The sequence below is a fragment of the Pipistrellus kuhlii genome, unplaced genomic scaffold (assembly GCF_014108245.1).
Source record: "Pipistrellus kuhlii isolate mPipKuh1 unplaced genomic scaffold, mPipKuh1.p scaffold_m20_p_12, whole genome shotgun sequence".
NCBI lineage: Eukaryota > Metazoa > Chordata > Mammalia > Chiroptera > Vespertilionidae > Pipistrellus > Pipistrellus kuhlii.
In genome coordinates, this window is record NW_023425427.1 from 52,092,507 (window position 1) to 52,106,047 (window position 13,541).

The window sequence follows — 13,541 nt, forward strand, 5'->3', positions numbered from 1 at the left end:
CGTATTCTAGAGGAGTTGATTAGCGCAGTTAGCAGGATAGCCAGGAGGAATCTGTTCCACGGAGCTGGAAAAAATATTTGGAGTTTTAAACGGAATGGAAATTTCAGATGCACCAACAGTGAACAGAAACAACCTTAAGAAGAATGAATAACAAATGTCTCCAGAGTCCAGCATCCTAGGTGACGGAGATGCGGGAACGCAGTCCGTGTTCAATGCAGAGCCCCCGGGGTTGTCCCAGGTGCAGGCGTCCGAGCCGCTCCGAGGTCATTCTCTGTCCCAGCGTGCATCCCGCCGCACTTGCTGTGTGTGGTCTTGCGGGGGCTCTTGTTCCTGCTTCTCTGGATCTAAAAACAAAGCTAACACATCTCTGCCTGTCTTCTCTCAAAAATAAAAGGACAGTGATTTTTGCTGACCAGAGCACAGCCATACGGAGAGAGGTAGCAGCATTTGGATCCCATGAGACAATGTGGACGAGAGCGAAGTCAGGGTTGGGCTGGGTCAATGCAGAATGCCACCGAGCCCAGACGGTAAGCCCAGACAGTCGGCCCTTGCTTAGTTTGGACCAGTGGTCACCAAACCTCGGCCCAAGAGCCATATGCAACTCTTCAGCCCCTTGAGTGTTCTAACGCCACTTCTTCAAAATAGACTCGCCCAGGCCGAAAACCGACTTCTGCGCATGGGCTACGAAGTTTCAATCGCACTGTATGTCCATGCCTACACGTAGTATTTTGTGGAAGAGCCACACTCCAGGGGCCAAAGAGCCGCACGTGGCTCCTGAGCCGCAGTTTGCCGACCCCTGGTCTGGACAAAGAACGATTTTATGCTCTTGGGCTCCTGTGGCCACCACGAATGGCTTTACTGCGTTATGTACAACGAAACAGAAACCAGAGTGGTTTAGTTCTCCTTTAATCGGTACTACATTAAAATGCACTAGTACATTCGTGTCTACTTCCCTCCACCAAGGGCCATTTTGCCATATTCAAAACTTGCCATATTCAATTCACTGGAAGTGTCATTACCACTGAGTCACAGGCACCGGGGCCTCGGCTGGTGGTGAATGAACCAGGGCAGGGAGACTACCCGGGGCTTCCACAGGCAGGAAGCGGATAACACAGTGGTTATCCTCCCCACGGAGATGGAGAACTTGGGCAGGGTGGAGGAAGGAAGTGTTTTGCTGCTGCTCCACGGTTACCTTGACAACCGTGGCACAATCATTGGGGCAGAAATTAGTTCAGGCCATCCTGTCATACAGCAGAGGCGGGAGAGTGTGCAGGGAGAGGAAGCGGGCATGGCCGGGCCCAGACGCTCAGAGGGCCTGCCAGGGAGGTCCCCGGGCAGTGACCCGGAGTCTGAGCTCCATGCGCCAGCAGCCAATTGTACTTTGGTTGTTTCTTTCCGCAATTTGGTGTCAGCAGCGACAGCCATGACTCCCCGCTCTCCTCCCCAGTGAAGAACAAACACGGCACTAATCTGGCTCAGGGCTTCTGCAGACCATCCCTGGTCATTTACCCCCCCTCCCCTTGCTCTCTTCTGGGAGAAACAAGGAACGGCGTGGTGATAAAACACATTCGGTTCAGGGTGAGCGGGTGCCTGGAAACCAGGCTCTTCCCTGTCGGTAAGTGTGCAGACCCTGCAGGGGGTGTCCCTGATACACTGCCTGTTGGGGAGAAGGTGTGGATGCTGCTCGGGCCTCTGGTCTCCAGCCCCACAGCCCTGCGCACAGTCAGACCACAGGAGCCCGGTGGGGATTTGCAGGGACTCTAATGGGAAGAAGGCTTGTTTCAGACTCACAGGGCATCCAGAGATCCGAATGCACCCGGGACTTAGAAAACACGCACAGGAAGGTCGGACAAGACCGAGGCGGGAAAGCACACAGTGTCTCAGTCTCACAGCCCGGATCCGCCCAGCGTGGGCGCAGAGGCTTCCTGCGGACGATGGGCTGGGGGTCCTTCTCTCGCGTCCCGTGGGCGGCCAGGTCCACAGGACGAGGCTAGCAGCACTCAGGGTGAAGACGCAGGAAGTGAGGGGCATGTCTCTCCGGGAGGAGTCACCCCGGTTTCCGCCTCGCCGGCTCCTGGAAGTCCGAGCTCCATCTCAGCCGAGGTCTCCTGCCGCCCACCTGGGCCTCCAGGACCGAGCAGCTTCCCTCTTTCTTGCGCAGGGGAGGGCGGGGCGCTAGTGACACATCCGGCTGGTCATCTCCTTCTGGAAAGCAGGGAGAAGCACGGTTAGGGAAGTGAGAGCAGAGCAGTGGCTGGTGGAAGGGTCTGACATGCCCTCGTGACCTCTGGAGCCTTTGAGCAAGACGCTGCAAGCATGGCCCAGGAATAAGGCTTGGCTTGCAGATGTCTTCTGTTTCGTGTGTTTTTGTTTTTTGTTTTTTAAATCAAAGCATTTAAAAAATATATTATTCTGTCATCACTAAGGCTCATGTCAAGGATTTCCTTTTTTTTTTTTTAAATATATTTTATCAATTTTTTAAAGAGAGGAAGGGGGAGGGATAGTTAGAAACATCAATGAGAGAGAAACATCAATCAGCTGCCTTCTGCACACCCCCTCCTGGGGATGTGCCAGCAACCAAGGTACATGCCCTTGATCAGAATCGAACTTCGGACCCTTGAGTCCACAGGTTGGCGCTCTATCCACTGAGCTAAACCAATTAGGGCTAAATCAAAGCATTTTTAAAAACACAGCTAACTTGCTGACAATCCAGGTTGCCTGCTTTTTCTGAAATATTGCAAGACCGTTTACCTCCAGCTGCCCCTTCAGAGGCAGGACATGCTTTCCAGGTTACCCCAGACCCTGCCACTCCCAGGTGTCTTGCCATCAGGCAGTGAGTATCACTTACAGATGGAGAGGATCTTGGGTTTTTACTGCCGTGTTTCTTGGAGAATAACTTCTCTTTACCCACGTTTCCATCAGAGATGAAAAAAAGGAAGGACAGTCTAAGTTGGCACAAGTCAAGAAAAGCAGGAGGGAAGACATTTCTTTCTTTCTTTTTTTTAAAATATATTTTATTGATTTTTTCAGAGAGGAGGAGAGAGGGATAGAGAGCTAGAAACGTTGATGAGAAAGAAACATCGACCAGCTGCCTCTTGCACACCCCCTACCGGGGATGTGCCCGCAACCAATGTACATGCCCTTGACCGGAATCTAACCTGGGACCTTTCAGTCTGCAGATCGACGCTCTACCACTGAGCCAAACCAGTTTCGGCGGGAAGACATTTCTTAATGGAAATGAAGACTATACCGATGGGTCTGACCTTCAACCAACCACCTTGCCTTTCACCCACCCACCACCCGGCTGGCTCTCGTGGGCATGTCCAGGGGCTAAAGGTGCCAGCCGTTCTCATTCTCTGGGCCTCTGCACAGGCTGAGCCTCTTGTCTGTGCCTGCTCCTACCACATCCTGCCCTCTTTCCTTGGCTAATTGACATAATTCTTGCCAATCAGCAAGAGAAACTCACTGCCTGGCACACCTTCCTACACTCCCCCTGACCCGCTGTGAAGCTAGCCACTCCCTCCGCTTATACCCACCTGGAATCCTGCACGCACTGAGCTGCCACATATTCTGTGTGTGTGCACGGACTAGGGGCCTTCCCCACTGTGAGCGGCTGAGTGTCAGGAAAAGAAAATCTCATTGGATCGCACATGTGCTTCCACCATGTATTCCTCACTCTGCACCGTGCCAGGCACACACTGTCCTCACCCAGGGCCTGGAAGCATTTGGCAGGATTCATTCAATGTCATTTCTAACAGATGGAGGAGCTGCATCCCAGTCCCACCTGCTGCAGAACTGATGCCAGATGCTACACCCCTTGCACTCAGGCCCTGGATCACCCCAGGCTATAAAACAGGAGTAAAAGGAGCTTGAGCATGGGTGTGTCTAGGTGCTCAGAGACCCTTGGAAAACATAACAATGTGTTGGTTAAAGAAATAACAGGACACACTAGTACACAGAAGAATTTAGCACCCTTACAAGATTATTAAATGCATGCAATTCCATACAGATACATAAATGGAAAAATTAAATGAGCATCTACTTAGGCCTATTTCTTGTACTGTGTAGCAGGTGTGTGGGAGATGAGGTTGCTTTGGGAGGAGCTATGGTCTAGTGGGAGAAAGAGCTATAGATCACATGCTAAACTATAATAACCTTCCCGGCAGTGTGGCTCAGTTAGTTGGAGCATTGTCCCGTACACTGAAAGGTTGTGGGTTTAATTCCAGGTCAGGGCACATACCCAGGTTTCAGGTTTGATTCCTGGGTTGGGGTGTGTGCAGGAGGCAACCAATTGATGTTTCTCTCTCTCCCTTTCTTTTCTTTTCTTGCTAAAATTAATGGGGCATATTCTTGGGTGAGGACTTATACAATTAAAAAAAAATTCAATGACATGCATGCAAATATTTAGAGGAAGGGAGGCCATGAGGCATGGTAGAACTGAATTCACCCACATTTACAATTTTTAAAAACATGTTCATATTGGTTTTTAGAGAGTGATGGAGAGGGAGAGATAGAAACATCAATGAGGAACATCGATTGGCTGCCTCCTGCACGCCCACACTGGGGATTGAGCCTGCAATCCAGGCATGTGCCCTGACCAGGAATTGAACTGGCCACCTCTTTCACCCACATTTAGTTACCACTTCTGCACCTGCACTCACTACCCTTGTGTGATCACTCTGTGCCTTCGAGTCTTGGCTGAAATGCCTCTTTCTAGGGTGCCTCCTCTAACCTCCGAGACAGCCCCGCCTTTCATAGTGTCCTTCCTCACATAGTCTATTATTTTTTTCATCCCTGATTCCTGAATTTATGCCATCTGATCCTGTAAGTGCCACGAAGAGTGAAGGACGAGGCTGTGTCTGCTGTTTGTTGCTGTATCCCAGCTCCTGGCAATTGTCATTTAATAAAAATTTCTTCAAGCAAGTAAGCAAAGGGCCTTCAGCTTCCTCATTTAAAATGGAATAGTGTTGCTGGGCCAGTGAGCGTTGACCTATGAACCAGGAGATCACATTTTCCGGTCAGGGCCCATGCCTGAGTTGTGGGCTCAATCCCCAGTAGGGGGAATACAGGAGGCAGCCGATCAATGGTTCTCTCATCATCGTTGATGTTTCTATCTCTCCCTCTCCCTTCCTCTCTGAAATCAATAAACATACTTTTTAAGTAAGTACAATCGAATGGTGTCACCTGAGGAGGTGACTGGCAGAGTAAAAGCATTAACAGATGGGTGGGCTCAGCCCACATGAATGCCCTCTCCTGGTCCCCGGGGGAGCACAAGCGTGGCCGCAGACACTGGTGCTGGGGGTGGGGCTTGAGACTGCTTCGCTGATATGTTCCCACAGGGAACCCCACAGTGTAGCGGGGGAGCAGCCTGAGCGGGGAGGGGAGGGGCTGGAGAACAGTGGGGGAGAGAGCTGAGGTGGAGCCTGCTGGCCACCTGCAGATGCTGTGGCTGGACAGAGGGACCTGGCTGCATGGGGACAGCGGGGAGGGGGACAGGGCAATTCACAATGGTTCAAATGAGGACCTGGGCGTCTATTGTGAGGAAGGAAGGTAAATAAGGATGATCTGGAATTGAATTTGCTGTGAGCAATTTATCAAAGTCACACAGGAAGTGGCAAGGGTGGGATTCGAACTCAGGGTTGAGGGCAAAGGCCAGATGTTCCTATGAATGTGCATTCAGATGATATTGATTTAATGCTGACATATATATATATATATATATATATATATAGTAATCACAGATGGCCACAGACATTCCTGAATTCTCAAAATGCCAGAGATGTGTTTTCATCACCTGACTCCTGCCACTTTGAATTGCAGCTGCAATGGCAAATACTCAAACATTTACTCCACTAAAGACCGCGGGCATTAGAAGTAGGGAAACAAACAACGACACTGCAGAAGAGGGGACATGGGGGGGCTTATCCAGAGCCCTTGAGCTGGTCTGTGAAAAGCCAGGACACCCTGCAGCACCAAATGCAGGAGAGAAGCTGCCCCCTGGGGTGCCTCCTCATATTCTTAAAGAGACAGAACTCTGGAAACAGTGATAGAAACTTGGGAGTGGAAGGGAGGGGGAGAGACAGAGAGAAACATCGATGTTAGAGATTCATCTATTGATTGCCTCCCACGCGCGCCCCAATTAGGGCCAGGGATCCAGCCTGCATTGTTATGTGCCATTGACTGGAGTCGAATCTAGGACCTTTCAGTCCAAGGGCCAACACTCTGTCCATGAAGCCAAACTGGCCAGGGCTAAAGTAGTAGATTTTTATTTTTATTATTTTTTTTTAAATCTATCCATAAGAAAAGAGTAAAGCTGGGTTTGGGCTTTCCTCATTCAGTAACACTTGCTTTCATGTCAGGAACTATTGATTCTACCAAGTCCCTGGTTCCCCACTATCAACAGAAGCAATTTCCCACTCCACTCCCTGGCAAGCAATGCAGTTTATAACAGGGACCTCCCCCACCCTTCACCTACTATGGAGTGGACCCCACCCACTCCCACACCCACTGGGGTCCTCCCTGGTCTCCATCAGGCCATGGCCTAGCAAGGCTTTCAGTAGCTTCTCAAAGGCTGCTTGTTCTGGGAGAAGCTTTCTGCTCTCTGTGCCGAGCCAGCTCAGCGAGGTTTGGTGAGCCTGAGAGGAGGTGGTGAAGGATGGAGAAAAGACAGACAAGAGAAAAAAAGCTGGGTCTAAGTGGGATGGGTCTCTCTGATGGAGAGCTAGCAACAGCACCACAGCCTTAAAACTGTATCTTTATTTTATAGCCAGATTCCACAAGGCAAAGGAAGGGGCCTGGTCAAGATGTTAACAATGTTCTAATCCACTCAAGTACATGCGCATGAACTCTATCAAGTCCACGTTACTCAGCACAGGGGACCACAGGTAAATACCATAAGGTCAAGCTTACAACCACAGCCCTTGGCGATAACTGTGCTGGGAGGGCTTTGCCCTCCAAGATGGGATTTGCACGTGCCCGCTCATTAATCCGAGGCTTGAACTTGTTGCCTATCCCCGTGGTCGGCAAACTGTGGCTTGTGAGCCACATGCGGCTCTTTGGCACCTTAAGTGTGGCTCTTCCACAAAATACCAAGGCCTTGGCCGAGTCTATTTTGAAGAAGTGGCATTAGAAGAAGTTTAAGTTTAAAAAAAATTGGGCCCTCAAAAGAAATTTCAATCATTGGACTGCTGATATTTGGCTCTGTTGACTAATGAGTTTGCCGACCACAGATCTATACATTGTGGCCTTGAACCTTTACTCTGTATTATATTCAACCATTTTGAACTATCTGCTGAAGGCTGCACCCCTGGAGGGATGCTCACAGCTCTCCCAAGCTGGCAAACTTGACTCCCTTCAAGACTCAACTGTCAGCTCCCAGGAGGACTCCGTGGCCCCCTGCCTGGGCTCCCCATCACTGCTCCCACACTCCCGTCACACCCTCTCCAGCAGCAGTGGGCTGCAGCACCTATTTTTGCCCGAAACGGAGAAGACCTTTAAAACCTTGTTGTATAGGAGAGTATGATGTGGGATATGTTGGTCCTCATATAACAGTATTCCTGTACAGTAGGTCTTTGGGTTACGTCGGAGATCTGTTCCTACGGCGATGTAACGCGATTTTCTCCGTTAGCTGGAACCCACCTGCATCACTCACATGGAGCATATGCCCAGGAGTAATGAAGTGACACAGTAAAAAAATAAAATAATAGAAAGATAACAATTCCTGACCTTGAATTGTGATAAGTAAATAATAAGAAACATGAAGCACATATGTACATATGTCAAAATGACGGAACTTTTTTTTTTTTAATAAATAAATGGGAGATGGCGATGAAACCATGAAACAGCATATGTCAAGTCTGACATATCACAAGGACTGCCTGTGCATGGTTTGATCCAATTATTTTTGGGAAAAAGTACAAACAATATATGAGCACAACATAACTGGATCAAGCCATATATCCTGTAATTAGTATAATTTTGATTCATTCACACGGGATGTCTACTGCTGTGCTGCCTGTTGCCATTTTTCATCTGCCATCTAAGGGGGCAGAGGCCAGCGCTGCTATGAAGAGTCGGGGGCTGCGTGTTTGAGAGTTCTTGCAGCACTGGGTTGAAAATCACTGCACTACATCACATATTTCAGTTACCTTGTTTTTACATGAAACAGACAAATAAATGATGTCTTTGGGTGTAGGTTATTGTGCTAGCAAGCAACTTTAACAAGTTGACATTAAAAACTATAAAATAAACTTCCAAAACAATGACAAAATGATGGAATCATAGACTCTGTTAAAGCTGGAAGAACACAGATATCATCCAGTCCAACCTCTTCATTTTAGAGACGTGAAAACTCGGACCGAGAGAGCCAACGACCTGCCTGAGACTGCACAGCTAAAAGGTGGCAGAGACAGGACCCCTGGTCTTGAACTCTACCCTCAGGCTGATTTGAGAGATGCAAGAGTGGGAACAAGTCTTTCTTAGAGCTGGCTCAGTGAGAGTCAAGTACAGTCCTTCCCCCGAGAGGCTCCCCTTCACCTGCACTCCTTCAACGGCTGCCCACAGTCTTCAAACCGAGTCCCAGCCCATTTCTTTTCTTTTCTTTTCTTTTTTTTTAAATTCACCAACTTTCTGCTAATTCTGAGAAATGAGGAGGAGAAAGGAGAAATATTGGAAATAAAGAAATGCTGGAAGGGGGAGGGGTGGAAGGTTCGGAGAATGAGAGCCCTGCTGAACTTCTGTGAAAAAGAAGTTTATGTAAATGAGATTCTCCTCCAGCAGCCCCCAGGAGAAAAATCAATGGCTTAAAACTGGGCAGTTTGAGGCACTCAACCTAATGGAAGGTTGGCCCTAAGAGGGAAGTGGATTGCCTCTCAGCTCACCTCATGTTAGCTGAGTGTCAGCACACACACATAAACACACGCTTTCTCCAGGAAGGGCTCTTTGTCAGCACGTTTATAGGTAATATGTGAAGGTGACTGCTGCTGAAGAGACAAGAGAAAAACGGGGAGTCACCAGGCCAGTGCTCTTTTTTTTTTTAATAAAAATATTTTTTTTAATAAAAATATTTTATTGAGTTTTTACAGAGAGGAAGGGAGAGAGATAGAGAGCTAGAGACGTCGATGAGAGAGAATGATGAGAGAGAAACATCGACCAGCTGCCTCCTGCACACTCCCTACCGGGGATGTGCCCGCAACCAATGTACATGCCCTTCACCGGAATCGAACCTGGGACCTTTCAGTCTGCAGACCGACGCTCTACCACTGAGCCAAACCGGTTTCAGCAGGCCGGTGCTCTTTTTATAAAGTGCTTCCTTGCCCACCGATCAGCAGCTCAGCCTCAGACCAGAGCATGGCCACGCCTCGCCTGGCATCAGCCACCAGTCTCCGCGCTGACAGAGACTTGGGAAGGTCCCTTTGAAATCCCGTAAGAAACACTGGGACGTTTCTGCTTGGGCTGGGGTTGGGGTGTAGGTAATAGCAAAGCCCTATTATCAGGAAGGTTTTCATCGCTGGACAGCACAGTTAGGTCCTTTGTGTGTGTGTGTGTTGGGGAGGGGGGGAGGGGGGTGGGTTCACAGGTCAGAAAGATTGTTTTCTGTGCACCTTCCATCCTATAAATTCCATTTCTTAAGAGACTTTAAAACCACCAATTTGTATCTGTATTCTCCATTGGTTTATTTTGTTATTGACTACGGTTTCCCTTCCCTAAGATTGTGTGGATCGAACATGTTGACACGAGAAATTCTATTTTTCTCAGGAGTCGCCCCCCCCCCCCCCCCCGCCCCTTCCCTTTTACATCCAAACAACTGTGCTAGTGATGTCACTGCCAAGATTTAATCAGAACCAGCCAATCCCCTCACACCTCCGGGGTCTCAGCCCCTGCCCATACCCGTCTCCCTGAGGCCACATTCCACACTGGGGGCTGAGCTGGTATGAGGCTATTTCCTTACCGAGATCTAGAGATCTAACTCACTGGTGGCAAAAGCAAGTCCCTTTGAAACTGTCAGGTCAGTAAGAATCACTCCAAGGTATGCCTCAGTGGTATGTGGCTTGTGATGAGCTAAACGCCACTTTGGCTTCAGGCTGAAGAGGACCTTCTGCCCCTCCCTTCGCTTCCTAGAAGAACTTGAATTAGGGGCCTTGTCCAATAGGAAGACATTATCAGCAATAACCTCTTCTAACCGACCTCTCTATGGGGCAGGACACACTTCTAATGACTAAACAGCTCTCTTCTTAGCATCCTACAATGACCCTCTGGAGCCCTCCATGTACCTTACCTCACCCCTAGCTCAGCAAGTCTTCTGTTCCCATGTTTCCTTTCTGTTTTTGAACCTCTCATGCATGTGGGGTCTCTAAATCATGGTTGGGGCTCCCCATGCACATATATGTAATTAAATTTGGCCTTTTTCTCTTGCTAATCTGTCTCATGACTATGATGACTATTTGATCATTAGACCAGCCAAAAGAACCTGAGTTTCTTCCTCCCCCACACTGAGAAGCAGAAAAAAATGCAAGTCGACATTAGCAAGGGATGACACCATAGTTAAGCCGTGTAGATGGGTCTGAGGTAATTCCTGAGTATAGACCCGGGCAAGGTTCAGTGAGGTTTCTTCAGGCATCAGAACACTTTGAGCAGCATGACATCCTGGTGTCAAGAATTCCAGGAATGGATGGAGCCTGCAACCTGGGCATATGCCCTTGACCAGGCGGGACCCTTCAGTCCATAGGCCGATGCTCTATCCACTGAGCCAAAACCAGCTGGGGCTTATGGTGATTTTGATTTGAATTTCTCTGATGGTTGGTGATGCTGAGGATCTTCTCATGTACCTGTATGTCTTCTTTGGGGAAAATGTCGATTCAGATGCTCTACCCATTTGTAAATGAGTTGCTTATTTTTGCTATGGAGTTATATAAATGCTCTGTGTATTTTGGATATCAGCCTCTTATCAGATATATGCTTCGCAGATAGTTTTCCCCATTCAGTAGGTTGCCTTTCATTTTGTCGATGGTTTTCTTTGCTGTGCAGACACTTCATAGTTTAATGGAGTCCTACTTGTTGGTTTTTGTTGTCAGATTTTTTTAAAAAATTGTCAAGAAGAAAAAAAAAGAATTCTAGGAATGGGCAGATGTGGTTTTAGGAGCTACAGATACAGAGAGTGAAGATGACATTGTGTTAAGGTATTTGATAAGAATCAAAATCAGCGGTTGTCTCCCAATCCTTCATTTGAAGGACTCGGCATTCCCTGTAATACCAGGCTGCCTACTGACTCCAAGGTCAAAGGTCTACCCTCTCTAATCCCTGCTGGTATCAACCCAGCATCTGGAAAGGAGCTGCTGAAAGCCAGAGGCATACAACTCATTCCCACTCACCTCCACCTCCCACTCACCTCCACCTCCCTCCAGGTAAAGGCCCAGCAAGTTCAAGGGGCTGCAAGCTTCTCAGGCCTGCCTTGCACATGTCTTGCTTGCTTGCTTCTGTGTCTGCGCTGTTTCTTCCGCAGGGAGAGTCCCCTTCCCTCCCCCTGCCCAGAAGGCACCTGCTCATCCATCCATGCCCTGCTGGCACGGCTCTGAGGATTACCTGCTGCCGAGATGCCAGACAGTGACTCAGAGAAAGGATCGGCCCCAGAGCCTGCCACTGAAAATGCGGCCTGACAGCTAGCTGTCCCTCAGACAGGGACGTGGTTCTGCTCTGAAGGGCAGGGTCCCCTTTAAGAGACAGCCCTGGAAAAACACCAGGCTGCTTGCTGCAGGGAAATCCCTGGGAGGGAAAAATCGAAAACAAACAAACAAATACTAAACATCCCACCTGCCCTTGGGCACAGGGGAATGGGGGAGAGGGGCGGTGAGGGGAGGCTGGGTGTCAGGACCATAGCTGTCCACCTAAGGGCAGAGCTCCCTCCCAAATGCTGAGGAAGGGCCCCGCCCTCTCCCCATCCCCTGGTTAGGCAAATATTTGGGTGGAGGGATGCACTGGGGCAGGACTTTCTTGGGAGCCCTCATTCCATACACAGCGAAGGCCCAGAGAGAAGGACTGCTGTGCCCAGGCCTGTGACAGGGTCACTCGGTGCCTTCTCCAGGGGCACCAGCCCAGTTCCACCTCCTCCGAGGGACCGCACCTTTCCCAGCGGGTTCCTGGCCCTGTGGAAGGTGGCAGTTCCCTAAGCCAGCCTGGGAGAGTATGTCCTGCTTTCTTTCCCAATAGGGCAGTGGTAGGCAAACTCACTAGTCAACAGAGCCAAATATCAAGAGGATGACGATTGAAATTTCTTTTGAGAGCCAAGTTTTTTAAACTTAAACTTCTTCTAACGCCACTTTCTTCCAAATAGTCTCGCCCAGGCCGTGGTATTTTGTGGAAGAGCCACACTCAAGGGGCCAAAGAGCCGGTTTGCGGACCACGGGTCCTAGGGCTCAGAGCACTTTGTTCCTGCCATCAGAGCCTTTGAAGCAAGGAGGAAGTGGCTCAAGCCCAGGGCAGGTGCCCAGAGCAGTTTTTAGCACTATTTTTCTTTTTTCTTTTTTTAATATATTTTATTGACTTTGTACAGAGAGGAAGAGAGAGAGATAGAGAATTAGAAACATCGATGAGAGAGAGTCATCGATCAGCCGCCTCTTGCACACCCCCTACTGGGGATATGCCCGCAACCAAGGTACATGCCCTTGACCGGAATCGAATCCGGGTCCCTTCAGTCCCCAAGCCGACGCTCTATCCATTGAGCCAAACCAAACCGGTCTCGGCAGCACTATTTTTCTTAATGTGGCTGCATTTGCTCAAAGGGAATTGGGAGAATGAATTCTGGTAGGAGGCCGACACCAGCCACTTGGAATGAATTTTGGAGCAAGGCTTTATGCGTATAAATAACTTGGTGAGTGAAAAATTCATTCATTCACTCACTCACCAAGTTATTTATTCCACACAAACGGAATAAAGAAGATGGGGCCATGGTGCAAAGCCTTAAATAATCCAGGAAGGTGTGCTGTGCTCCCCCCGCCACTCCTGCACTTCCCCACGGGCCAGGCCCCGTGCTCACCGCTGTGCATCCCTTATTTCATCTGGTCCTCCCCCTGCCTTACCTCCTGAGGGGTTTGATCCTCATTTTCAGATGAAACGCCTGAGGTTAAGCACCGGGGTCAAAGGTTAGGGTAGCCAAGGTTGGGATGTGACACCCTGTCTTCCTAATGAGTGCCCTGGCATCATGCCCACGAGATAGCCATCCACACCCGCAGGTGCTGGGCTCAGCCTCGGAGCCAGGAGCCGTTTGTGGGCGGCCACAGCTGGGGCCGCTGCCTCTCCTTGCCAGCATCCCACGGCCTGAATCCCTGTGAGGCAGGCAGGGCAGCCAAACGACAAACATTTTTTAAAAAATTCCTCCCAATGTAAAGGACATGTGGGAGCCAACCAGCACGCAGGAATGAAAACAGTCCTTCCTGCTTTCCGTGAGGGACATGGGCGGCAGACAAGCCAAAAGGAATAAAAATAGAAAGCCTGGCAGGCTGGCCCTTCCTCCTCTTTGGGAAAAACTGGTATTTATTTGATGAATT

General features: G+C 49.4%; 1 protein-coding gene across 1 annotated transcript in view; it reads right to left on the reverse strand.

The window, feature by feature from the left end:
• Nucleotides 1-894: 894 nt before the first annotated feature.
• MOB3B (MOB kinase activator 3B) overlaps nucleotides 895-13,541 on the reverse strand; it is a 114,578-nt gene continuing 101,931 nt past the window's right edge. The window contains exon 4 of the mRNA XM_036434223.2: nucleotides 895-2,205. Within this exon, the coding sequence (XP_036290116.1) occupies nucleotides 2,176-2,205 (30 nt within the window). The 3' untranslated portion in view covers nucleotides 895-2,175. The remainder of the gene's footprint in view (nucleotides 2,206-13,541) is intronic.